General features: G+C 37.2%; 1 protein-coding gene and 1 long non-coding RNA gene across 2 annotated transcripts in view; one reads left to right on the top strand and one right to left on the bottom strand.

Moving 5' to 3' along the window:
• The window catches only part of Macc1 (MET transcriptional regulator MACC1), a 66,951-nt gene that overhangs the window by 25,934 nt on the left and 16,568 nt on the right, over nucleotides 1-24,449 (bottom strand). The window contains exon 2 of the mRNA XM_037210920.1: nucleotides 281-403. Coding sequence (XP_037066815.1) covers nucleotides 281-395 — 115 coding nt within the window. The 5' untranslated portion in view covers nucleotides 396-403. The remainder of the gene's footprint in view (nucleotides 1-280; nucleotides 404-24,449) is intronic.
• On the top strand, nucleotides 13,525-24,064 carry LOC114701040. Its single transcript, XR_003735771.2, has 3 exons — nucleotides 13,525-13,589; nucleotides 21,423-21,534; nucleotides 23,826-24,064. It is a non-coding gene; the product is annotated as an uncharacterized LOC114701040 (long non-coding RNA).

Raw genomic sequence — 24,449 nt, 5'->3', positions numbered from 1 at the left:
CACACCCCATGCCTGCCTTTTAATGTATACAGGCAAAATAAAGCCTTGTCCTCGTGCTTAAGTGGAAAGCACTTTACCCACCCAGGCATCTCTCTAGCCCATATTAGTGTACTTTCTTAAGAAAACATTTATCTTTAATGATATTCTATTTGTGATAGCACTTGTACTTGGTAGTTTTGTAAATCTTCTATGGCACTTTTTAGAGGCAAACATTTCATACGTATAGGAAATGATTTGACTTAATTCCACAGAAATATTACCATATTATAAATTCTTGTACCTGTAATATTATGATTTTTTGAGAGTGTTGAGGCTTCCATGTCAACCAAATTTCCTTCAGATCTACTTCGAGCAATTCCTCTTGGCCAGCAGTTGGCTCTTTCACTGATTAGCATCTTGCCACCTATAAAGCAATTAGAGGCATATTTATTGTAAGCACATATAAGTAAATTGGCAGAGGAAACAATCTAAAAAATAGTCATTCATACTTAAAAAGAAAACTTCATGTAAGAATATCTATACAGAGCTGGGCAGTGGTCACCCATGCCTTTAATCCCAGCACTGCAAAGCAAGTTCCAGGACAGCCAGAGCTGTTACACAGAACACAGGTCTCTGCTTCTGGTAAATATCCTGAAATGAGTGTTATCACATTTTTGAAAAATGCCAATTCTAGATTAATCTCAAACAAAGAATTTACCCTGGAAATGCCTTCATTAGTGAGTCAATATAAAGCAATCAATGAACATCTCAAAGATAAGAGAAAGAATAATAAGTTGACACTTAAATAGATAATCTCTGATTACTAGAAAATCAAACTAATCTCAAAATTCCCAAATTCTTCTACATGTCCAACACAATCCCATGAAAATTACATTAGATATATATTATATGTATATGAGTATGTTTGTAACTTTCCCTTTTATTTTTAATTGAAAAATCAAAATTATTGTATTTATCATACAAAGTATGCTGTTTTTGAGACATGTTTAAAAACACATTTTTGTCATTGAAAATGCCAAAGACAAATGTTAAAGATAATCTAGGTAATACTCATTGCCTGCCAGCTATCAGCATTTATTATAAATGTGTGCTAAGTAATACAATGTGAAATTAGAACAGAAATATACCAAGGATACAGAACCGCCACCTCAGAAGGAGTCTCATACTCATATAAACTCTTGATATCCACCTGACTGAGGCATTCATGAAAAGCAATGTAGGAGTTATGAATTATTCATTGTCAATGTCAAAAAACAATATCCTATCCCCCTCTCCAAAGTCTTCCTATGTAGCCCTGGCTGGCCTATAACTCACTGTGTAAATCAAGTCCACTATGTAAAGAGGTCCATTTGCCTTTGCCTTCCAAGCACTGATGATATGAAGGGGGAAATGGAAAAAATGGGAAAGGGGACTGACTAGGGAATGAGGGAGGAAAGGCAATTCAGAGGTAGAGGAGGAATATGTAATACTAAAGCTGTTTGAAAAGGCCATAGGGAATCATATTATTTCATGTTTACTAAAATTATGTATATATAAATTAAACATGTATGTAGCTTAAAAGATGTTATGCCACTTATGATGACAATCCTCCCCCAAAAGCCATAAACATCTAACAAAACCCCATTGCCAGGCATGGGAAACTTCCTTTTGAGTTGTTGGTCAGAGAAAACCACCCTAAGAATATAGATTACTGCCATCACCTTTGGTTGCCTCCTACAAATTGAAGGTAAGATCCTATTGCTGAAGACATCAGATACTTCAGGTAGAGGAGAAACTGAGTTAGATCTGACGTGGAAGCCTTCTTCCTGGGTATTAATTCTCATAGTACTACAAGGAGCTATGCAAGCTGCCAAGGGAAAAAAACAATTAAGGTGTAATAGTGGCACTGAGGGTAACCAGCAGCCATCTAACTGGACTTAAGGCCTGCTTAATAGAAGGGAATGCATGCCAGATACTGTGAACCTAGCCTACTGAGGCCTATGGCCCCGGAGGAGAACCTACTGCTGCCACTTTCCTAAACCTGTATAATTTCTAACTGCATTCTAAATACTCATCCTTATACCCACAGACAGGTGTAGCTCTCACCCTTCATCAAAAATGCTTCTTTCTGCAGCAGATTGATGATGACAGAAGGCCACAACTGGTCAAAATGTAGAGAACAATTGACTATGGGGTACCCACCCCAATAGATATATCTACAACACAACCCTACACACAAGGCTCAGGAAACATTTCAGAAGGATGGGTGGGAAGATTGTAAGAGCCAGAGAACCAGGAAATAAGCTTCAAGATAGTATCTTTTGTATATGACAGGAAATCTTTACCTGTAAAAGCTCACCAATAATGTAGCCTAAAGAGAAAACCTAGCAAAAAGGGAAAGTGCATATACTCTGGTGGAAGTATTAATAGATACAACCACTTGAAGTCCATCTGACAAGATTTGTGAGGATGCTCACAGCCTGGTATCCAGGAATTTCAATTCCATCCCATTGCTTTTGCTCTTCTAAAACTCTACAGGCGACTAAAGAATGCTGAGGTCTGACAAAGTAGTCTTCCCCAGAACACAACAATTGGCTATTCAATATCAAATGGTCATTCCTGAAAACACACATAAAAGTAACGTCATACAAACTGAGCAATTTAGGAATATATATGTATATGCATATATATGTAACAATAATTAATAAAAACAAACAATTACATTGTTACAAATGTAATTCCTAATGTAACAACAAATATGAACTTGAAAGAGAGCAAGGAGGGGTATATGTGAATGCTTGAAAGGAGGAAAGGGAAGGGAGAAATGCAATTATAATCTCAAAAATAAAAGAAATATTTTAAAAAGGAGATTATACATGAATGTTATTAATTATGTAAATGCAAACTGAATTTAAATGTCTTTTATCACATAAATGGATAAATAAATTATGGTATTTTAATGTAACAGTACTATTCAACAGTGAAGACAGATGAACTACAGTTAAAAGTATAAACATTATGTTAAGGGTTCTCATTTCCTGAGTGAGAGTCAGTGTTACATACAGCTCTCTCTTTGGTCCTTGACACTGAGAACAGATGTTTAAGAATCTGATTTTCAGTGGAAAAAAATAAGCCTCAAGGGGCTGCACAGACGGCAGTGTTTGGAGCACTTGCTGCTCTTCCAGAAGACATGGGTTCGAGTCCCAGCATTCTTTTTTTTTTCTTTTCTTTTATTTTACAATACCATTCAGTTCTACATATCAGCCATGGATTCCCTTGTTCTCCCCCTTCCTGCCCCCTCCCCTCCCCCCAGCCCATCCCCCATTCCCACCTCCTCCAGGGCAAAGCCTCCCCCAAGGACTGAGATTGACCAGGTAGACTCAGTCCAGGCAGGTCCAGTCCCCTCCTCCCAGACTGAGCCAAGCGTCCCTGCATAAGCCCCAGGTTTCAAACAGCCAACTCATGCACTGAGTACAGGACCTGGTACCACTGCCTGGATGCCTCCCAAACAGATCAAGCCAATCAACTGTCTCACCTATTCAGAGGGCCCAATCCAGTTGGGGGCCCCTCAGCCTTTGGTTCATAGTTCATGTGTTTCCATTCATTTGGCTATTTGTCCCTGTGCTTTATCCAACCTTGGTTTCAACAATTCTTGCTCATATAAACCCTCCTCTTTCTAGCTAATTAGACTCCCGGAGCTCCACTCGGGGCCTTGCCGTGGATCTCTGCATCCAGATTCCTCAGTCCTTGAATGGGGTTTCTAGCACAACAATTAGGGTGTATGGCCATCCCATCACCAGAGTAGGTCAGTCCCGGCTGTCTCTCGACCATTGCCAGCAGTCTATTGTGGAAGTATCTTTGTGGATTTCTGTGGGCCTCTCTAGCACTTTGTTTCTTCCTTTTCTCGTGTGGTCTTCATTTACCATGGTCTCCTATTCCTTGTTCTCCCTCTCTGTTCTTGTTCCAGCTGGGATCTCCCACTCCCCCAGACTCTCTTTCCCTTGACCCTCGCCCTTCATTACTCCCACTCATGTTCAGGTTGTTCATGTATATCTCAGCCATTTCTCCATCATTGGGCAATCCTTGTGTCTTTTTTGGGGTCCTGTTTTCCAGGTAGCCTCCCTGGTGACATGAGTAGCAGTCCAGTCATCCTTGTTCCACATCCAGAATATATAAGGAACTCAAGAAATTAGACATCAAAACGACCAACAGTCCATTTAAGAAATGGGCTATAGAACTAAATAGAGAATTCTCAACAGAGGAAACTCAAATGGCTGAAAGACATTTAAGGAATTGCTCAACATCCCTAATCATCAGGGAAATGCAAATCAAAACAACTCTGAGATACCACCTTACGCCTGTCAGAATGGCTAAGATCAAAAACACTGGAGACACTTTATGCTGGAGAGGATATGGAACCAGGGGAACTCTCTTCCACTGCTGGTGGGAATGCAAACTTGTACAACCACTTTGGAAATCAATATGGCACTTTCTTAGAAAATTGGGAATCAATCTCCCCCAAGATCTAGCTATACCACTCTTGGGCATATACCCAAGAAATACTCAATCATACCACAAGAGCAATTGCTCCGCTATGTTCATATCAGCATTGTTTGTAATAGCCAAAACCTGGAAAGAACCTAGATGCCCTTCAACTGAAGAATGGATAAATAAATTGTCGCACATATACACAATGGAATACTACTCAGCAGAGAAAAACAATGACATTATGAGGTTTGCAGGCAAATGGATGGATCTAGAAAAAATCACCCTGAGTGAGGTAACCCAGACTCAGAAAGACAAATATGGTATGTACTCACTCATAGGAGTCCCAGCATTCTTATAGTGGCTCCCTGCCATATGTAACTTTAGTACCAGGGCATCCAACGCCATCTTCTGGCCTCTGACGGCACTGCATGCACATGATGCAAAGACGCTAAAACATGTAAAAAGAATTTTTTTCAAGCCCGAGTCACAGGATGTGACTATGCTGAAGCAGATGACTGACACAGAAAAACTTTCTTCCTGGTGTTACAGCAGCACATGCACCTGGTCACCCAAGACTCCATTTTCTCTGTCTTAAAGTTCCCAATGTTGCATCCATTGCATCCTAAGATAAGCCAATCTTCCAGTCCACATTCTAGCAATAGTCCTCTTGTTCTTAATAATGTGCTGCCTATAACTCCTCCTTCAAGTTGACCTTCCTATTTGGCATAATCCTTTTAAGTTACTGACTTCTTTTCAAAAGAAGTTTTTTGGGTTTTGTCGTTGTTTTCCCCAGAAGTGGTGACTCATGCCTTTAAAACCAGGTCTTGGGAAGTTGAGGCAGTGGGATTTCTGTGAGGTCAAGGCCAGGCTGGATTGCACAGTAAGTTCCAAGCCAGAGTGAGATAAGGAAGATATGGCTCACATAAAAATACATTTAACAAAAGAAATTAAAAAACCTTTTCTGGTTTTATAATGAGGAACAAAAGAGAAGAAAGGAGAAATAAATGAAAAGGAGGGAGGACGTTTTCCAAGACGTGGGCAAAAGTATCTTAAAAGGTAGCATACTCAAAAAACCTAAATGGTTCAATAACAAACTTTCCTCTTATACGGTAAATTACATTGAAAATTGAGTAAGAAAATGAATTATGCAATATGCAAATTTTTTTTGAATCCTCAAGTTTCCTGGCAGCCCTTTAAAAATTCTGTGGTTGGTTTTTACCAAGCATGATGTCCAAAGTTAAAAGTCCTTAGCACACCATAGGCTGACAGAGCTCAATCCTTCAGCAAAATTTAGCAAACTCTAATAAACAAACAAAAAGCTCAGGTCTTTCCACAGAAAAGCATTTTCAGAAAGATAAAGTACATTTTAAATAGAAACCAATTTAACCATCTGTCTGAGCGCTTTCCTCTCTTATGGGGAAAAACACAACAAAGGACAATTTACATTCCAAGATTCCTTTGAAATGAATAACCTTCCAAGTTAAAAAAATTATAATCCATCGAAATAAAACAAGAAGCCCTTACTCACAGGGAAAGCACCCCCAGGGTCTTGGGTAGTTATATTAATATTACTGAAGAACCATAACATTTCAGGAAGGGCAAGCACAAGCTCCTCGCTGAAAGATCATAGCATCTTGGGAACACAGGCACTTGTAGTTCATAGATTCATCCTTCAGTCCAGCAACACCAGTCAGCCACTGTCCCTCCACCTGGTTGTTTTAAACCTGTGTACCAGATTCACCTTCAGATCTAACCAAATACAGCCTGTGGGCCTCACCTCTGTGCTTCTGCTGTAGAAAGTCTGGGGTTAAGGCTAAGAATCCAAAACAAAGCTGGCCAATGACTGTTGCATTTGTGGGAGTTATGCTGAGAGCCACACTCCAAAAACTCCTGTGCTTTCCTAGCTGGCCTCCAGGCTGTTCTCAACAACCCCTGCAATTTTTCCTGGCCCAATCTTTCAGTATGTACACTTCACCACAGTACTAGGTCCTAAATCTGGATTAGGATGTGGACAAGGGGAGAGGTGGAATGGTGAAACAATCTAGGTTAGCGTGACAGATGGAAGAGTATGCCTACTGCAGAGAACAAGGCTTGTTTACCCTGGGTGGCAAAGAGCACAGCCACACTTAATCACTCTCCTATGTTTTCTTGCAGTTTTACTCAAGGGCAGCCATAATCTAAAGCAGCATTTGTTGTCAGACATTGTCTAGAGAAGCATGAACCCAGTTTTCTAGAAAGAGCAGATGTCCAAAAATCCATCTCCTATCCACTTAATTTGGAACACAGGCTTTCTGGTGTGTCTTTTACTTATTCTGAACTCTTAAACCCCATTCCCCACCTTTTTCTTAAAGAACTGATGAGCAAAGTTTTGTCATTGAGTTATTTTGCTAGTAATACACGAGCCCTTAAGCAACTGGGGAAACTTAAATGTTTCAAGTTTTTTGAGGGGAGAAAAAGGTGGGGAGGAGTATGGAATTTTTGTTGTTTGTATTTTGGCTTTTTTAAAGAACCCGAAAACAATAAAACCAATGCACTTTAAAAGATTTCTTTCACCGGGCGGTGATGGCACAGGCCTTTAATCCCAGCACTTGGGAGGCAGAGCAGGCAGATCTTTGTGAGTTCGAGGCCAGCCTGGTTTATAGAGTGATATTCAGGAAAGGTGCAAAGCTACACAGAGAAACCCTGTCTCAAAAAAACAAACAAAAAAAAGATTTCTTTCTTTAAAAGGGTCAATCTGTCTTCTTCATGCTGGGGATGGAAACAGGGGCCTTGCATATTTCAGGGCTCTAGCACTAAGCTATTCCCAGCCGTTTAAAATGTTTACAGTGGTCTTTATATAATGAAAATCAATCAGTATTATAGAAACCAGAAGTTCAGGATATCTTCATTAGTCTTTGAATGTCTCAGATTCCTGTTATTTCCAAAGACCTGCACTGTATTTAGTTCTTCCCATGGTGTGTTATGTGGCTTTAAAATGTAAATTAGTCTATGACAGCTACCACTCTTATAGATGATAACAAACACTGAAATGTCAGGAAAGAAATTGATAAACTAATAGACTTTTATTTTACTTTTAAATGTCAAACCTGCCCAAATAATATTACCTTACCATAAAAATGCAATTGGTATATAAGAACTGACTGGCTCATGAAGGAATCGTTGTCACTGAAGACATTAACTAGCATGTTAATGGTCTGTATACTGGTGGGTATGTGGTCTTCTTGGATGTCATCCCTAGGGCACCTTCTGATGGAGATGTACATACCCTAACACCACCTATGGAGTAGCTCCAGTATTTGTTAATCTCTGACCATTCTGAGCAAATATTTAATAGGTTTGACAGCCTGATAGCAAATTCCACAAGTCACTTTAGATGATTCTCTGGGGAGGATAGCAGAGAGCCTGTCTCAGGTAGTTTAATAAAGGATAGATAGTATTTTCTATGATGCTTCTAGCATTGGTAGCTCAAATCACTTCATCAGTACATTTTCTTGTTAATATCACTATACAAGGTGTGGTATTCATCACTTGTTTACTGGCAATCACTGGCAGAACTTAAATTCAGGGAAATTATAAAAATTCTGCAGCATATATCACATTAGCACATGTCAGAGGCAGAGAGCTGACAGGCCAGACTCTGCTGTGCTTAATGATGCAGCAAAGGAACAGCTCCACAATCTTCATTCTTGAAGGCAAATTATCAGGGACTCTGAACAGATAAAGAAATACCTCAAAAAATTAAACAAGGGTCATAAGAGCTAGAAATTTTGAGAGCTTTGTGCAATTTTGTACCCTGGGTGGTGAAGAGTTGTCTTGGATGTGGACTTGGAAGATGATCCTCAAGTTCACTAGCGTTTTCTTCATGGGTGTGTGACTTCTTGTCCAGTAACATCAGACCCCGCTCTCAGAAGGGCCCTTTGCTTAATATAATGATCCACTGAAATATTTATTATATTTTGGACAAGAGATCACCACAGTGACTAACATCTGAGAAAAACAAAGGAAGAAAGACTTATTTTAGTTCATGGTATTAAAGACATTGATCCATGATTAGCTGGTTCCACTGTTCTTAGGCCCCTGGTAGGCAGAAGCATCACGGTGGAAGGGCATGGTTGAGGAAATCATCTCACATAGTGGCATCCAGGAAGCAGACAAAAGACAGAGAGGACGTGTCTAGGACAAAACAAAATCTTCAAAGACACTTGATGGCTTACTTTCTTAAATTATTCCTATCTCCTAGTAGCACAGCTTGATTAACACAGAACTCTCATGATCCAATCACATGTCAAAAGTACATCAGCTGGCAACCAAACCTTATTTAATACCTAATAAGCCTTTAGGGAGGTATTTGATACAACAAGGTTATAACAAGGTTCTATATTTTCATTGAACACTGTCAATTATGCATGTCAATTATCCTGATTTACAAAGCAGGCAGTGTTTACCCTTCAGAACCAGATATATAGCTGAAATTACAAGTGGCCATGAAGAGGGGGCGGGGAGGGAGTATTGGTTTTAATGAAAAAATGTTTTACAATCAATGAAATCAAGCTGCAGAGAAGTCAAGTATGAGTATGGCTAAGGTTCAAGTAGGTTTGTGAGTTAAATAGCCATTAACTGACTCTGAAATCCACAGGAAGGAATTGTGGGAACAGCGCTACTCATTTCCATTAACCCCACCAATGAAGAAAATGATTGTTATATACTCACAAAAGTTATCATGACTTAGAGTTTAAGATAAGTACCAAACATGGCAAAGACAAAAAAAAAAAAAAAAAAAAAAAAAAGAAAGGTTTGTTAGGGAACTAAATAGATATAAGCAGGTTTGGAAGCCATTAAGGATGGACTCCCCTCTCATTATAAGCTTTATCACAACTTAAAATCTTAAAATACCATGGTGGAAGTATCAGAGGTTTGTTGAGGCAAATAGGTAGACAGACAGACAGATAGATATATAGATGATAGATAGATAAATAGATAGATAAGTAGATTAATAAAATATAGCCTGTTTTGAAAGTTCAGAGCATGGTTCCTAAAGAAAGGAATATTCAATGTACTATTGCAGATTTCTGATAAACTATACATTGTAAAACAGCAATCTTTTAAGATTAAGCTAAGACTATAATTGTCAGTGGATATTTGCTATTTTAATTTTATCTATTTTCAGGTAGGTTCATTTTACATGGCTATGCATATGAACATATACATATACCCAAACACCATTCTTTGGTTCAAAAAGAATTTGAGAACACTTTCAAATATTCAAGTAACACAAGTTTAAACATAGAAGTGTATATTATTCTTGGGTAAAACTGTTAAAATCAAAACAAGTAAGGGAATAAATTAGAGGTGACATTTGCAGGAAGTTGGTGGGAAGATCAAAATAAAAATATTTTCAAACACTGTGCTGGACGTTCCAGTTTACTTAGTAGCAATGATCCAAAAATGGGACTCTTTCTTTGTAAAAGTGACTGCATTAGGAAAATACTATTATGTCCAAGCTTCTCAGTGAGCATGTGTTACAAATCAAACACTTAACAGAGACACAGCATTGTTGGGGAAGAAGAGGAATGAGGAGCATCGCATTAACCTACTGAGAATAACTTCTCACAGTCATGTCAACAGCAAATCCCTTTCCCTGAACTCTCTTGATACATTCAGTGCCATCTTACCTATAGCCAATTCTGTCAGATCAGATGGGAATTGTGGATCTAGCCAATCAGCTCCCTGCCTCAGATTCTAACATATGAATATGTATCGGGCTAGTCCCAAAATGAGAAAAAACACAATGCACCTGCCTAGTGAGACATAGTGGACACAGCTTTTCTCATCTGAATTTCTATTGACAGATTTCAGGTTAAAAAGACAAATTCTAGCCGGGTGGTGGTGACACATGCCTTTAATCCCAGCACTCGGGAGGCAGAGCCAGGCGGATCTCTGTGAGTTCGAGGCCAGCCTGGGCTACCAAGTGAGTTCCAGGAAAGGCGCAAAGCTACACAGAGAAACCCTGTCTCGAAAAACCAAAAAAAAAAAAAAAAAGAAAGAAAAGAGACAAATTCTGACTCCCATATCCTAAGCAACTTTCTCCTGAGACCCTAAAAGTTGGCTATATAAAAGTTAGACACTCATCTCTCAAGGAGCTAAAACATAGGCTAGGGCAGAAGATGACTCTGTATCTGTATACTGTACTGGGATAATGGCTGCAGTGTTTCTAGACTGCAGAGTGAGCATTAGTACTTTATGAAAATTGTTAGTGTATTTGTTACCATTGTCAACATAGGGCATTTCTTAACATTAACTCTAAGCATTAGATGTTCCTAACAACTCTTGGCCCAGTACTGAGCAAGTTGAGTTTTGCTGTTTGAGTTGTCAGCTGTGACTTCTGTGACATAATTGTTAATTTAAAACACGTCCACTCCCGACCCCACCCCACACCTCAGGGAAATATCTGGGCTGTGTTTTTCTAAAGACACACATATCAACTCCTGATTGAAAAGGACTAAACCCAAAGTGGCATTTACAGTGTAAGTAATAAAGCCAAAGCTTCATGCCCTCAAATTCCAAGGAACTGAACTTTCGTCAGAGTTTGTTTTCTTATTCCATTCAAAGCAGCCATGCCAGTAAATCAAAAGCACTTCCTGATTGTCTCTGACCCATGTTTTTTGGTGTTCTTTTCTTACACAGAAATGCATTTTAAAAAGCACAAAGACTTTGGAGTCAGAATTCTCTTGTTTCAAGTCTTTACATATAAGCTTAGGAAATAGCAAACATTTCTAGGTGCTGTGTATTGTCTGTAAAAAAATAAAATATTACTTTTATTAATTTTTAATATTTTCATAGTCTTTGTCATACTACAACAAGGATTAAATGAAATGTTACATAAAAATGGCCAGGTGAGGAGATCCTTCTTCTTGTCCACTGCTTCTTTGGATTATTCAGGGAGAGAAGTTAGAAAAAACTTGGTCAAGTGGTTGGCTCTAGCTATGGCTTCTGACACAGATGCCTTGAGAATCCAGGCTCCCTCCACACATCCTTCCCTCCATCCCTAAGAAACAGAAATACCTACCAACTAGTTGCATCCTGGGACCTTATATTATATTTTCTTTTACACACTCACATACAGTGTTACCATCTGTTGCCATTATTTCTGGCAAAAGGAATGCCTGGACTCATGACAACAGAGGTATATACAGTGGGCTGTAGTAGAAACGATGTTGTCATTGAAATTAAAGGTATAATTTTTAATCAAAACCTAGAAATAAACACTATACTGAGCACCAATTTTCTCATCTATAAAGAGAAGATAAAATAAACTTTAAATTACATCTTAAATTTTTAAAATAAAAATTAAATGTTATGAACTTTCAATAAAAATTGGACACTGCTCAACATGATTTTCTTTTTCTTTTTAGCACATTGGTGCCATTTCTGATTATGTGTTTTGCGTTTGGACTCTTATAGTCCAGGCTGGCCTGGAATTTGCCATGTAGCAAAGGATGACCTTCAACTCCTGGTTTTCCTGCCTCTGCTTCCCAAGTCTTGGAATTTCGGGTATATACCACCATAACCTAGCCTTAATTCTAATGGTTTTATGAAAGAATGATGAGCAGTTACAAACAATATACTTAAAGGAAGTTAGAAAAGAGGAGGCATAGGCATGTAGTTCAGGGGTAGAGTGTTTGCCAACACGTTCAAGGCTCTGAGCTAAATCCCTAGTACCAAAAGTATTAGAGAGCAGAAAAAGAATAAACACTATGTAGATTTAAGTGTCATTCTGGCTAAATTTAATGTTCAATCTGACAGCAGCCTTTGCATCTCACCGGAAAGGTAATTGAAAAATATAGTTAACATTTGATTTTATCAGCCTTTTTGTAATAAAATTTAATGCCTTTTAGCCTATTCTTGCTCCATTGTTAATGTATGGAATTAATCATGTGTCTCAATACTCACAGAAACATACTCTTGGATCAACACTTTGTGCATACCCACTGCTAAACTTAATGTATATACATGAATATACAAATATATGAATTATAACTAAATTAAACCTATTTCTAAGAGACTGAAAAAATAAATGCAAAGGAAATCATCAGAACTCAATCAGCAGAATTATCCTTCAATTTTTATCATAAAATGAACTTAAAGCTTGTTACTAAGCAGCCCAAAGCACCTATGAGCCTTTGTAAGAGGAAGCTCCCATCTCTACACTCACTTCACTCCAAGAAAATCGACTTTTCTGTCTGCTGAGACCCTCTGCCTCTCTGTGGGGCTGGTAGGCAGGCACCTTGTGATCAGCTGAGGATGCTGGAAGAATGCCTGGAGTTTTGTGCACAGCACCACCTGGTGCCAGCCCAGGGTCTTTCTAGAGTGCAGAGCTGAGGTTCCGTATTGTTCTTGCTTGCTGCCTGGCCTCCCAAAACAGACTTGTATAAAACAGTGGCTCTCAACCATTCCTCTACATCAAAATCAAATTTCGAGCTTAAAAACATTACAGAAGTCAAGAAACCAGCCCAAGAGTCTGAGACAGAGTTCAGGTATATATATAAAATTTATATACTATATATTGTGTATTATATTTATATTTTTATACACACACCTTAATAAATAATCTCCCAGGAAGTTCCAATACACAAACAGCACTGAGGGGCACTAAATCATGGCATGAGATGGTAAGAATGTGAATGCTTCATTTTGTTTTATACAAGCATATTTTGCTGAGTATATAAAATAAATGACAGTTCAAAATGGACATTCTTTCAAGACAATAGTCCACTAGCCAAGATACTTACTGGGACAGTGTTATAGATACAGCATTTAAATGTTGTAAAGGAAAATCTCAACTTCTGAACAGCATGAGCATATTGGAAGCTGATTCTGCTCTAAACTTTAGGGACAATCTTTCTGTTTATTAGAGGAGGAATGAATTTTTATCATGGTCTTGAAATTGTCCAGTTGTTTTATTTTTGGCAGTATCATATATAATGCACTGTGATCATATCAAATCTACTCATTGCCCTCTATCTTCCCTCCCACTCTCATGTTCCTCGCTTTTGTTTTCAGGTACCCATTAGGCAGTCAGAGAGGCTGAGTGATCATGACTTCATCAATGATCATATCCAAAGGTAAATCCTGCATGCTAGAATACCAAACTGCTTAGAAACATGTGCCCTTTGGGCAACAGTGATGTGGATGTTCCTCATTTTTCTCTAGTACTCCTTTTCTCTGATATGAATCTAAAGCAATTTATATTTTATGGGACAGTGACACCAGCATACCAACTTCATGTGGGATATTGGAGAAATTATTTTGGCCACTCCACGTAGTTAAAAGGATATTTATTTAATGGCAAAACTCACAAATTAAGTAATGGGTAGGTCGCAGGGTCTGGGGAAGGTGTAATGCAGTCCAACGGTGTTCTCCGGAGCTCTACACAGTCAATCTGCACTGGTCAGCGTCCCGGCACGAGAGAGCGCCCAGCGCGAGCGCTGGCCCATCCAGCTCTCGGGTCCCCAGGCGCCTCCCCTCGCCCCGCCTCGTAGGCGTGACAGTTGCCAGAGTCTCAATGGGGGTTGGAACTTCCAGAACCAAGTTGGAATGGCTACCCACTACATCTCCCCCTTTTTGTCTAAATAAGAAGGTTCTAAACTAATACAAGACTATATACAAAGGAATGGTTATCAAATATTGTCCAGAAATAATGAGAGATAATGACCTAGATAAGATGTAACTACAACCAATGCAAACAATATCAAGCAAGAAACACATACTAAAATCCAGAGAAGTATAGAGCATAGGTAAACAGCATATTATAAAAATCATTCAAAGGTGTCCTATCCTAAAGAACCTGAACCTAATACTTAATAAGTTCTATCTAAGATATTATATATACTAAGTTGTAACTATAACTGCTAGTCTTCAATCCCATCAAAGACCTGAGAAGGAATATAACGGTACCTGAGAAATGGAAGACGGATGCAAGCAACTTTCGGGAATCTTGCAAGAGTAGACCAAGACAGCTGGCAGCCTGGACAGTCACCTAATGTTTCTCAGCATTGTTGGTGCATTCAAATTGGCTACAGGCCTAGAGTATCTGACAGACCATTTTCAGAAGCAGGATTTCTGAAAGACCATCTTACCCTGTCTTGGCAGAGTACAGTGGTCGCTTTCCTTGTGTCCCGCTTGTCCAGAAAGGAGAGCATTGCATTTGTACTGTCAACCATCAAGGCAAGGGCAGTTCTTTGCCCAGTAGGCCATTTTGTGCCAAAAGACAAACTTCCAAATGGAAATGTCTTAGAAGCCCAACATTCTCTCGGGATCAATTGGTGCAGCCAGGAGCAATTGTGTCTCACGTCAACAGAATTCTAAGTTATTTAAATGCCATATTCTCCAGGTCTATGAAGTGTTTGAAGATTACCTGCCCATCTAACCTATGTATCTGTAAATCTGGATAACCTAACTAACGTAACTATAGAGATGACATAGGCGACTATAAATCTATAAATCTTATCTATCAAAATAACCTAAGGACTAAGGCTTCACGTAAATAAGGTAAACAGTCTATAAGCAAATGTATGGTGAAGAACGATGACTTCAAAATTGTGACAATACACAAGATATTTATAACAGAGGTAGGAATATATAGTGCGATATGCAATATGACAATAATATTAAATATATATCAATATACCGAATATCCTAAACAGAAGTAGAACATATATAAAGTATGACAGATATAAATTTACATTTGTATCAATATAAAAATGTTTCAAATAAGAGTAGAAATATATGTACATTATAACAAATATAGTTCTGTATTTGTATCAATATACAAATTATCTTAAACAGGAGTATAAAAATAGTCTACATTTGTATCAACATATAAGATTCTATAACAGTACAAATTACAGTGCAAATTATCTAAGGTTGCTATTTTACTAAGTTTGTTTACTAGTATATACAATGATTTACCATCATATCTTATACCTATCCGTTCCATTTCTTCTCCCCCCACCCCTTCTTTTTTTTTTTTTTTTTTTTACAATCCTGAGTTAATATTTTCTTCCACCCCCAACCCTATAACCGTCATCCATAACCCTGAGATTAAGAGTCTCATGCTCTACCGACTGAGCCAGCTCTTGGGTCCCCAGGCGCCTCCCCTCGCCCCGCCTCGTAGGCGTGACAGTTGCCAGAGTCTCAATGGGGGTTGGAACTTCCAGAACCAAGTTGGAATGGCTACCCACTACAGTGGGATGTTACACCTCATAATATTGTAACACTTTCCTTCTCATGGTTCAACTTCTCTGGGAAAAAAAATAGACAATAAAAAAAAAACCAAGTAATCAATGTCAGGTTTTACTCTTTGTCAGTTAACGCTCCCTCTTCTTCCTCTTCTTCTTGTGTTATGTGAAACAACAGTATCTTAAAATGGATTGTAACTTAAAATAAGTAAGATATTTATTGAGCATTACCTTGTTCTATAGCCTTATTTTAAGCATATGATGGCTGTTATTTACACTACCATTAGCAGCAATGGCCAGATCCCTGAAAAGTCACAGTGGATGGCAGAGGATATGTTTAAGTAATTGAGTTCTAGTATTTTAAATCATCTTTAAGCTATGGAATTCTATTCATTTCAACTACCTGAGTTTCTGTTTGCTTATTTGCTTTCATTCATCTCTTCCTTCTATTGCACTGATAAAATTTTCAATATCCTTTCTGTTTTCCAGTTCAGATTTCTAAATACATCTTATCTTTATTTTTTATGTTACATTTTAATTCTCAGATTACAACAAATATTAATACCTGAATATTTCTTATAAATATTTTCTAAAACCAAACTGAATATAACAATCTGTTCCTACTGAAAAAACTTGTTATTGGCTCATATGCTAATTTTATTTTATAAACATAATCAATAACTGACTAAAATTATGTCAATATTTTATCATCTCTGTGCTCACCCTTATTCTGTTGTGGACTTTTCTCTTGAATTCACCATATTTATAGCTGAATAAACTATAGTTATAACAAGTTTTAGTTATAAAATCTGATATAAATATCCCAGATCATAAAGAATTATGGTTCTTCTTAATAAGCATAACATTGTTAAATAAATCGTTACAGCAAAACTCAAATGAATGTAAGGTTAAATATTACCCATAAAGTATAAACAAGTGAGACCCATAAAAGTATTGAGTAAGTAATGCATGCTGATTCAGCCACCTTCCACTTTTATAACATATTAATAGCAATAGAATTAATTTACTAGGTGAACAAAGCAGCCTTTGTACTCACAGTTGATGAACATTTAGAAAGCCCTGAGTCTAGAGGTATGAGGCAGGCAAATCATGTTACTTCTACTCTCCAACTCTCTAGATTTTATAACCAAGGAAGTGAAACAGAAAAAGAAATTAAAATATAAACATTTGAAAAGAGAAAAATTATTATCTATAAAACTGATGATGCTCCCAACAAAGCCAAAAGAACAGATGACATTATTAGAATTAATGAGAACTCTAGGCAGCCAAATAAAAGATAAATACATATCCATGAATCAAATAGCTCAACAAAGTCATGGGAGAAATCCCATTAACAAGTAAAAAAAATCCATAAAATAGAGTGACTGTGAAAGCAAATGCTACAAATCTAGGAAACAAATTGCACATTATAAATCTTGTACTTGGTAAAGTCAGCTCATCTACACTAGAGAAAAATATTTAAATAAGTGTGACTAGTGTAGGAGGCTGAGTTCTAAGATGGTCTCATGCCAGTGACTTTCACCAATCTCTGATGTCTTCTCTTGATGGACAGTTCATCTTCTGTTCTGATAAGATGCATATGCATGACTATGCTACATTATGGGGCAAAAGCAAATCCTTATGGGCATAAATGACTCAAGTGAGCCCTTGCAAAGCAGAAAGTTCTCTAGCTGGTAGCAGAATTGAGGGGGGCCTTGTAATGAAGGACACACACCTTTAATCCCAGGAAGTGATGGCAGGGAATAGAAAGGTATATAAGGCGTGAGGACCGGGAACTAGAGCCTTTGTTAAGCTTTCAGCTTTTAGTAGCAGTTCAGCTGAGATCCATTCAGATGAGGACTCAGAGGCTTCCAGTTTGAGGAAACAGGATTGGCTGAGAAGTTGGGGAGGTGAGGTTAGCTGTGGTGTATTCTGTCTCTCTGATCTTTCAGCGTTCACCCAAATACCTGGCTCCCAAGTTTTTTTTTATTAATAAGACCTTTTAAGATTAGTGTTAAATGGGGCTAGAGAGATCACTCAGCGGTTAAGAGCACTGGCTGCTCTTCCAGAGGACCCAGGTTCAATTCCCAGCACCCACATGGCAGTAACAACTGTCTGTAACTCCAGTTCCTTGGGATCTGATGTCTTCACACCAATGCACATTAGATAAAGTTAAATAAATTATTTAAAAAATATTTGTGTTACATAACGTTGCTTCCTTGTAATATCCCAGTGCCAACAATTACTGAAGTCAGAGACTTGAAATACTTGGTTCTAACTTTCAACACTACTTTCTATCCCCAGATGTCCTCACTTGCCCCCTTCACAGCTTTGATTTTATCATTCAGCATTATATGCATTTGCTCTCAAATCCCAAGTTCACTTTTGTGCTAGCATACTAATCTAACAACAACAAAAAAAAAATATAAATTGACAGCATCTAGCCCTCTCTCTACCTAATGCTAAAATTGACTTCAGATTTATGTGGCCATAACCTTCCATTATGTTCTAGGAAGAACAAATGCCATGTCTTTCAACCTAACTATATCTTCATTCTCTGAAGCATTTTTTCTTCCACTTCTCATTCCATTTGCCACACATCTTTCTTTTATATGCTTGAATAAAGCTCTTAACATTTACTTTATTTAATGTGATAGGATAGGAACTAGCTAAGAGAGCTTATAAGCTTCTAACTGCCTAGCTCATGGCATTCTGTCTGTACAGTTATTCCCATGCCATTTTTTGAATAACTGTTCACAAGAATAACCAGCAGAGGGGGAAAAATAGATCTTCTCCTCACACATTAGAGATGTTTGAAGCATGCAAGATATCAATGGCTTACAGCATGATATATTTACAGGTTCACTAACATGGTTTCTCCTAACAAGAAAGACTTTTCTTTTCATATGGAGTATAGTTTCCAGAAATAATGATTAAATTTTGATAAAATTAAACTATTTTCCCTCCTAAAGCAGCAAATTACTTTGTGTACCAAGATCAACCAAAGAAAACTGGTCAAAAAAAAAAGAAAGAAAATTAAATATCTTAACTAATACGTCACCTTCTTTCTTATTCTCCTCAAAACTTTATCATGATCAGCATTATGATAATGATGTCCAATATTTTTTGGTCTTGAGACCAAAACACCATTAATTTGAATTTAGAAGTTCAGCAGGGGAAGGCCTTTCAAATGTGATCAGCAGACATTGTCTTCCCTAATTTAGTATACAACTCATATCATTCCTCAACCTTCTGTCAAGATTATGAAAGATCATTAATTAGTATTGGTATTAAGAAATAGAAAAAGCTAAATCTGAATCACCAAGAAGTGATTCTTTGAGTAAAGCTTACCACTTGTTATTTTAAGAACAGAAGTAAGTCACTCATTACAATTCTATTAATATCCTAGGGAACTACCCATTATAAGCTTTAAGGGATCATTTTACAATTGTTATTTTCAAATGTACAGCTTCTGGCATTTAACCATATCCAAAAGAAACACCTCAAATTAAACTCAGTGAAGGAAACAAACTGAGTGAAATTGTCACGTAACTGTGAAATAAAGAAACAAGAACTAAGAAAGGTCCTTCGACTGGGTTGGTATCCTTGCTGCGAACAAAGGGTGCCCACAAAATTCTCAGAAGGAAGCATAAGTGTTCCTCCAGACAGACTTTAATCTATGAAGAAAAATAATGAAAAGGGGTCTGTTTTCGTGTAAAGAGTGTAGGATGAAGTAGAGAAGAAAGTAAAAACTAAAACCTTCAGCATTTTAAAGCATTGCTAGTAAAATAAGATAATAGACACTAGATTGTAAATAAGAAAAATCCAGAAGTAGGAAGAGGCTAAAGCAAGTTACTACTGAGGGCAGTATCTCATAACAGCTTTTCCAGAAAAGGTTGGGTGCAATTGTATTACCTCTTACCCTCACAGCAACACTGTGGGACTGATCAAAGACTGTTGTGAATATCTGCTAGTTAAGGAACTGCAGTACACAAGGACCACTTACTTACCTAATATCATACTTCTGAGAAAGAACAGAAATGGAGCTGAATTCTAACACTCTGGCCCCAAGTCCACATTCTCAACAACACACAGAGAACCACATGTGCAGTGAGTCCTTGGACCCTTGTATAGAGAGCCCTGAGTCTTCTAAGGAAATGACATATGAGTTATTTCCAAATCACCTCAGCTGTTGCAGAACCCAGGATGCAATTTTTCCAGGTCAGTAAAGCCTAGTTTTTTGACTTCTCACATTGCTCATTTTCCTTAATTCCTTGTATGGCTTTCCCATAAACTCTCATAAGCTGAGAACATTTCTGATTGTTATGAGGTAGAAAAGAATGGTTTAGATGTTTTGTGAGATTTTCAATAAAGTATGATGAATTTATTACCAGCAACACCATAAATGGTCCAGGGAAACTTCAATAGAAAAAAATGGTTCAAAAGAATAGGATAGTTACTAAATTATACCAAGTAATTAAAAAGTAAAATAAATTATTATTTTAATGAACCCAACAATAGGTTGAATGAAGTTATGGTTGTGGTCAGGAAGGAACACAAATATAAAAACTGCAACATCATATTGAAAAAAAAAGGCAAAATAATATATAAGAGTCAAACATACTGAAAATGGAAGATGAGTATGTTACATTTAATTCCACTGGGAGTATTATTTAGGTACTATGTGGAAACTTTGGGAGATTCATATGACAAAAATAAAAATGTCAAATAATTGGTTTGAGGAACTTGAATTGTTATGTTTGAAAAAAAAGGAAGAATGAATTTAGTGAGGATTCCTTAGGAAAGATTTTTTTTTAAAGAATTTTTTAAAATTACATGAAGATGTACATCTCCACATAATTTATGTGTCTAAAGTCATTACGGCCACACGTGCCTTCCAGCAAACATTTCTACCTCTTTGCATTTTTAGACACAAACTTTCTGCTCACGCTAGCAGCCAGGTAGGACCTTGTCATTATCTCTAGCCAAGGACATGTGAGTAGATATAAGTTATGATATGCTGAAGGAGCATAATTTGCACTGAGACGGGCTGACTGGCTGACATTTTGTCCTGGAATGGACAGGGTTTAAAATCCATGTTATTCAGTCGTTCTCAGCTCTTATAGGTGTCAGCTCTGCCACCATACCTCCCAATAAAACTAACAACAAAAATGAAGCTAAGCAACAACAAACCAAGCCACAGATTTATAGGGAATTAATTTTTACTACAGTATAAAAGCCTTGGTGACATTTACTCCATTTGCCTGCCTTTGTTCAGCAGATTTCTCAATTTTAAATAATATATAAATTTTGAAAGTATAAAATGATGAGATTAAATGTATACAATTTAATATAGTTGCATTGCAATTTTTAAAATTCCATATGCTTATGGCAACTTTCACCAGGCAAAAAGGCAAATTTGTAAGCTTCAAAATAATTTTAAAAATAAGCATATTAATTCAATGTCATGGAGAGTATTGATTGCTGGAACTAAACTATCCCCAGATCATAAATGGGGTATCAGCATAACTTAGTGTCTTTTGACCCAACATATGAATAGTTAGCAAATGCCATATGAATCATTTTCCACACAATCCTACAATAAATCCCCTACAAATACGTTCTTTTTGTAATACAGTGTGACATTACTTAACATTTATATGACTCAAATACATTATTTTGTGACTGTGTAACCCTGTCTTATTATTTTGCTCTCAGACAGGGTAGTATATGTGGATGCCCACTAAACTATCAGTATCTGAACATCCTCAAAAGGTGGTTACCAAGGATGACACAAGTAACATTACATCAAAATAAAAACAAAAACATGGTAAGTTTGCTTACAATGTATATAGTGTCTAAAACTTGTGCTTCTTAACTCTGGTTGAATGGTATTTGTGTAAAAAGAGCAGAGAGAAGAAAACCACAGGCACTTTCTTGTCTAGATGATTTTGAGACAGTGTTGGGTAACATGATTTTCTAGTCCTTTCATTTTTCATAGGCCCACTCTAATAAATATAATAGTCTATTCTTGACCTAGCTTGCAAGTCAAGTCCCAGCACTTGACCTCAGCTTACAAAGGCAGTCACATGAAATATCATTCAGTGTACTGATGACTTCAATGGACAACCTTCTACTTTCACTAAGACCAGTCTTTCAAATATAAGATTTACTTAACAATAAAGGAGGGTACTTAAGACATGAATGAGTATTAATAAGTGGTCCTACAAAGATAAAAAGAAAATAATCAAATCTAACATGAGAATGTATCTATTAGAACCACAGGATCAGGCACAAAAAGAAATTTTATGTTTGTTCAAATATAACATTTTTATATGCTCAATATAAAAATTAATTATTATCTTTCATAAATAAATATTTAATTTTGAACAGTTTCTTCTTTAACTAAAGCATTTTATTTTAATTTAGTATATTCATAATATTTGATAGTCAGATATTACTTAAATTATCATCTGATGATATTAAATAATTTTTCTCAATATAAATTTTGTATAATTGGAAAATAAATGTAAGTGCCAAGGCATAATAAGAAAGATTCCTTTTTGCTAATTCTTCTGTTCAAAGGAATCAGCTAATACTTTTTCTCATTCTTAATACTTGCACAGCTAGTTTTAAAGAATGAAACTCCTGGAGCAGTTCATGGCTTCAAAGGGGCAACTCATAGAATTCTACTTCTATTTTTTAAATCAAGAAAAATGGAACTGTTTTCACTGCAATGTCTTTTCCTAATAATAACCCACATTTTAGTGTAAGAGTCTGTACATGAACTGTTAATGACAGAAAAAACAATGGCCATATTCCTGTGACCTCAGCTTCTACAAAATTGAATGTGGCATTGACAAGAAAAAAAAAGTAGTGCTCCTAAGAATGTTTGTTTTCTGTTTTGTGAAAATAGTCATTCCTAGAGAAGAACAATTGGTATTCTCATACACAGAGCCCATAAATAAGGGATGACATAAAAGACATAGAAAATAATGCAACCATATTTGATAAATGTCTTGATCATACTGTCATCTTTTGCCACACCAACTATACTAATCTGTGTATTCTTCTTCACTGGACTTCCCACTCCTATCTACAAATGACTGGCAGTAACGCAACACCTACCATATTGTCATGGTTCCGTAAGGAAAATGGAAACCATGTGAAATATTTCAAGCAGAGGTTATTAGTTTTAAAAAGTGTTTAGAAGTCTGAAAGAGCAAAAAACAGCATTGAGTTAACAAAAATATATTAATAACTCCAGAAAGCATCTAGTATCCCTATGACCTGTGACACAAAAGAGAGGAGGTGGTGGGAGAAGCCTGGGCCTACTTTCTGATGCAATTCAAAGGTGACTCAAAAGATCTTGGAGATTCAAAGAAAGCTGCCTGTAGCTTGAGTTTTTTTGCCTTGCCCACAGTCAGGAGAAATCTTTGTCACCCGCCAGTCCCACAGCCGCTCAGACCCAACCAAGTAAACACAGAGACTTATATTGCATACAAACTGTATGGCCATGGCAGGCTTCTTGCTAACTGTTCTTATAGCTTAAATTAATCCATTTCCATAAATCTATACCTTGCCACGTGGCTGGTGGCTTACCGGCGTCTTCATATGCTGCTGGTCATGGCTGCGGCTGGCAGTGTCTCTCCACCTCAGCCTTCCGCTTCCCAGAATTCTCCTCTCTCCTTGTCCCACCTACTTCCTGCCTGGCCACTGGCCAATCAGTGTTTTATTTATTGACCAATCAGAGCAATTTGACATACAGACCATCCCACAGCAGCTGCCCCCTACAAACCTTGGAAGCATAGATGAGGTACTGGGGCAGTCAAAAGTGAGGTGTGTTTCATACCAATCTAGAAACACAGTCTGGCTGAGCTATCTGCTTCTAGAACAGACATTCTACTTTATAAGAGCTGACACATGGGCTCTGATTACAGGTCCTGGATTAGGTCAGGGGAGCATGACTGGGCAGAAGCATTAAAGACAATACACCAGTCCTGGAACCACAGAAGGCTCCTGAGCTATGGGCACCGGGGTTCATAGCTACCTGTTGCCACCCAAGGAGGCCCAGAAACTGAGAAAACAAATTACTCACTTTCTCTCTTCTTCATTTCTCAGTCTCTTTTCAGGATCTCTTCTGGGCAAAATCCAACTGAAATCCTGTAGTAAAAACTTGGAAGGGTAAAGTGGAGGATACCAGAAAGCTACAGTGCATGGAAGAATACAAAGGAAGGAAGTGGATGCCTGGGGCATGATGTAACATTTTCTGCAGTGGTAACTTTGGTACAGTTTTTGTTTGTTTGGTTTCTCCATAAAGAAAATTGTTAAAAAATTTATATATTATTTTTATTTCCTCAACAGGCAAGATGGCTTAGCAGAGAAAAGGGCTTGCTTTCAAGCCTGACAATCTGAATTCTATTCCAGATGATGAAATGAGGGAAAGAAGTCCCAAAAGTTGTCTTCTGACTTTGCGCACGCCCCTTAACACACAAAAAAAATTTAATAAAAATTTTAACAGAAAGGACAGATAAACTACATAAATACACAATAAAGATAGAACAATATAAAATATAACAATAAACTAATGGTATTATTTAAGCCTTCTATTAAACAATTTTTATACTTTCTTTAAAGCATATGTAAAAATCCTATATTACAGATTGATACCATATCTATTTTCCTTGTTCTCATGAAAACACATTAATATTCTGCTTGCATTTATTCTCTTCCAGTTCTAGTACA

The sequence above is a fragment of the Peromyscus leucopus genome, chromosome 14 (assembly GCF_004664715.2).
Source record: "Peromyscus leucopus breed LL Stock chromosome 14, UCI_PerLeu_2.1, whole genome shotgun sequence".
Taxonomy (NCBI): Eukaryota; Metazoa; Chordata; class Mammalia; order Rodentia; family Cricetidae; genus Peromyscus; species Peromyscus leucopus.
This window is presented reverse-complemented; position numbering and strand designations above follow the sequence as displayed.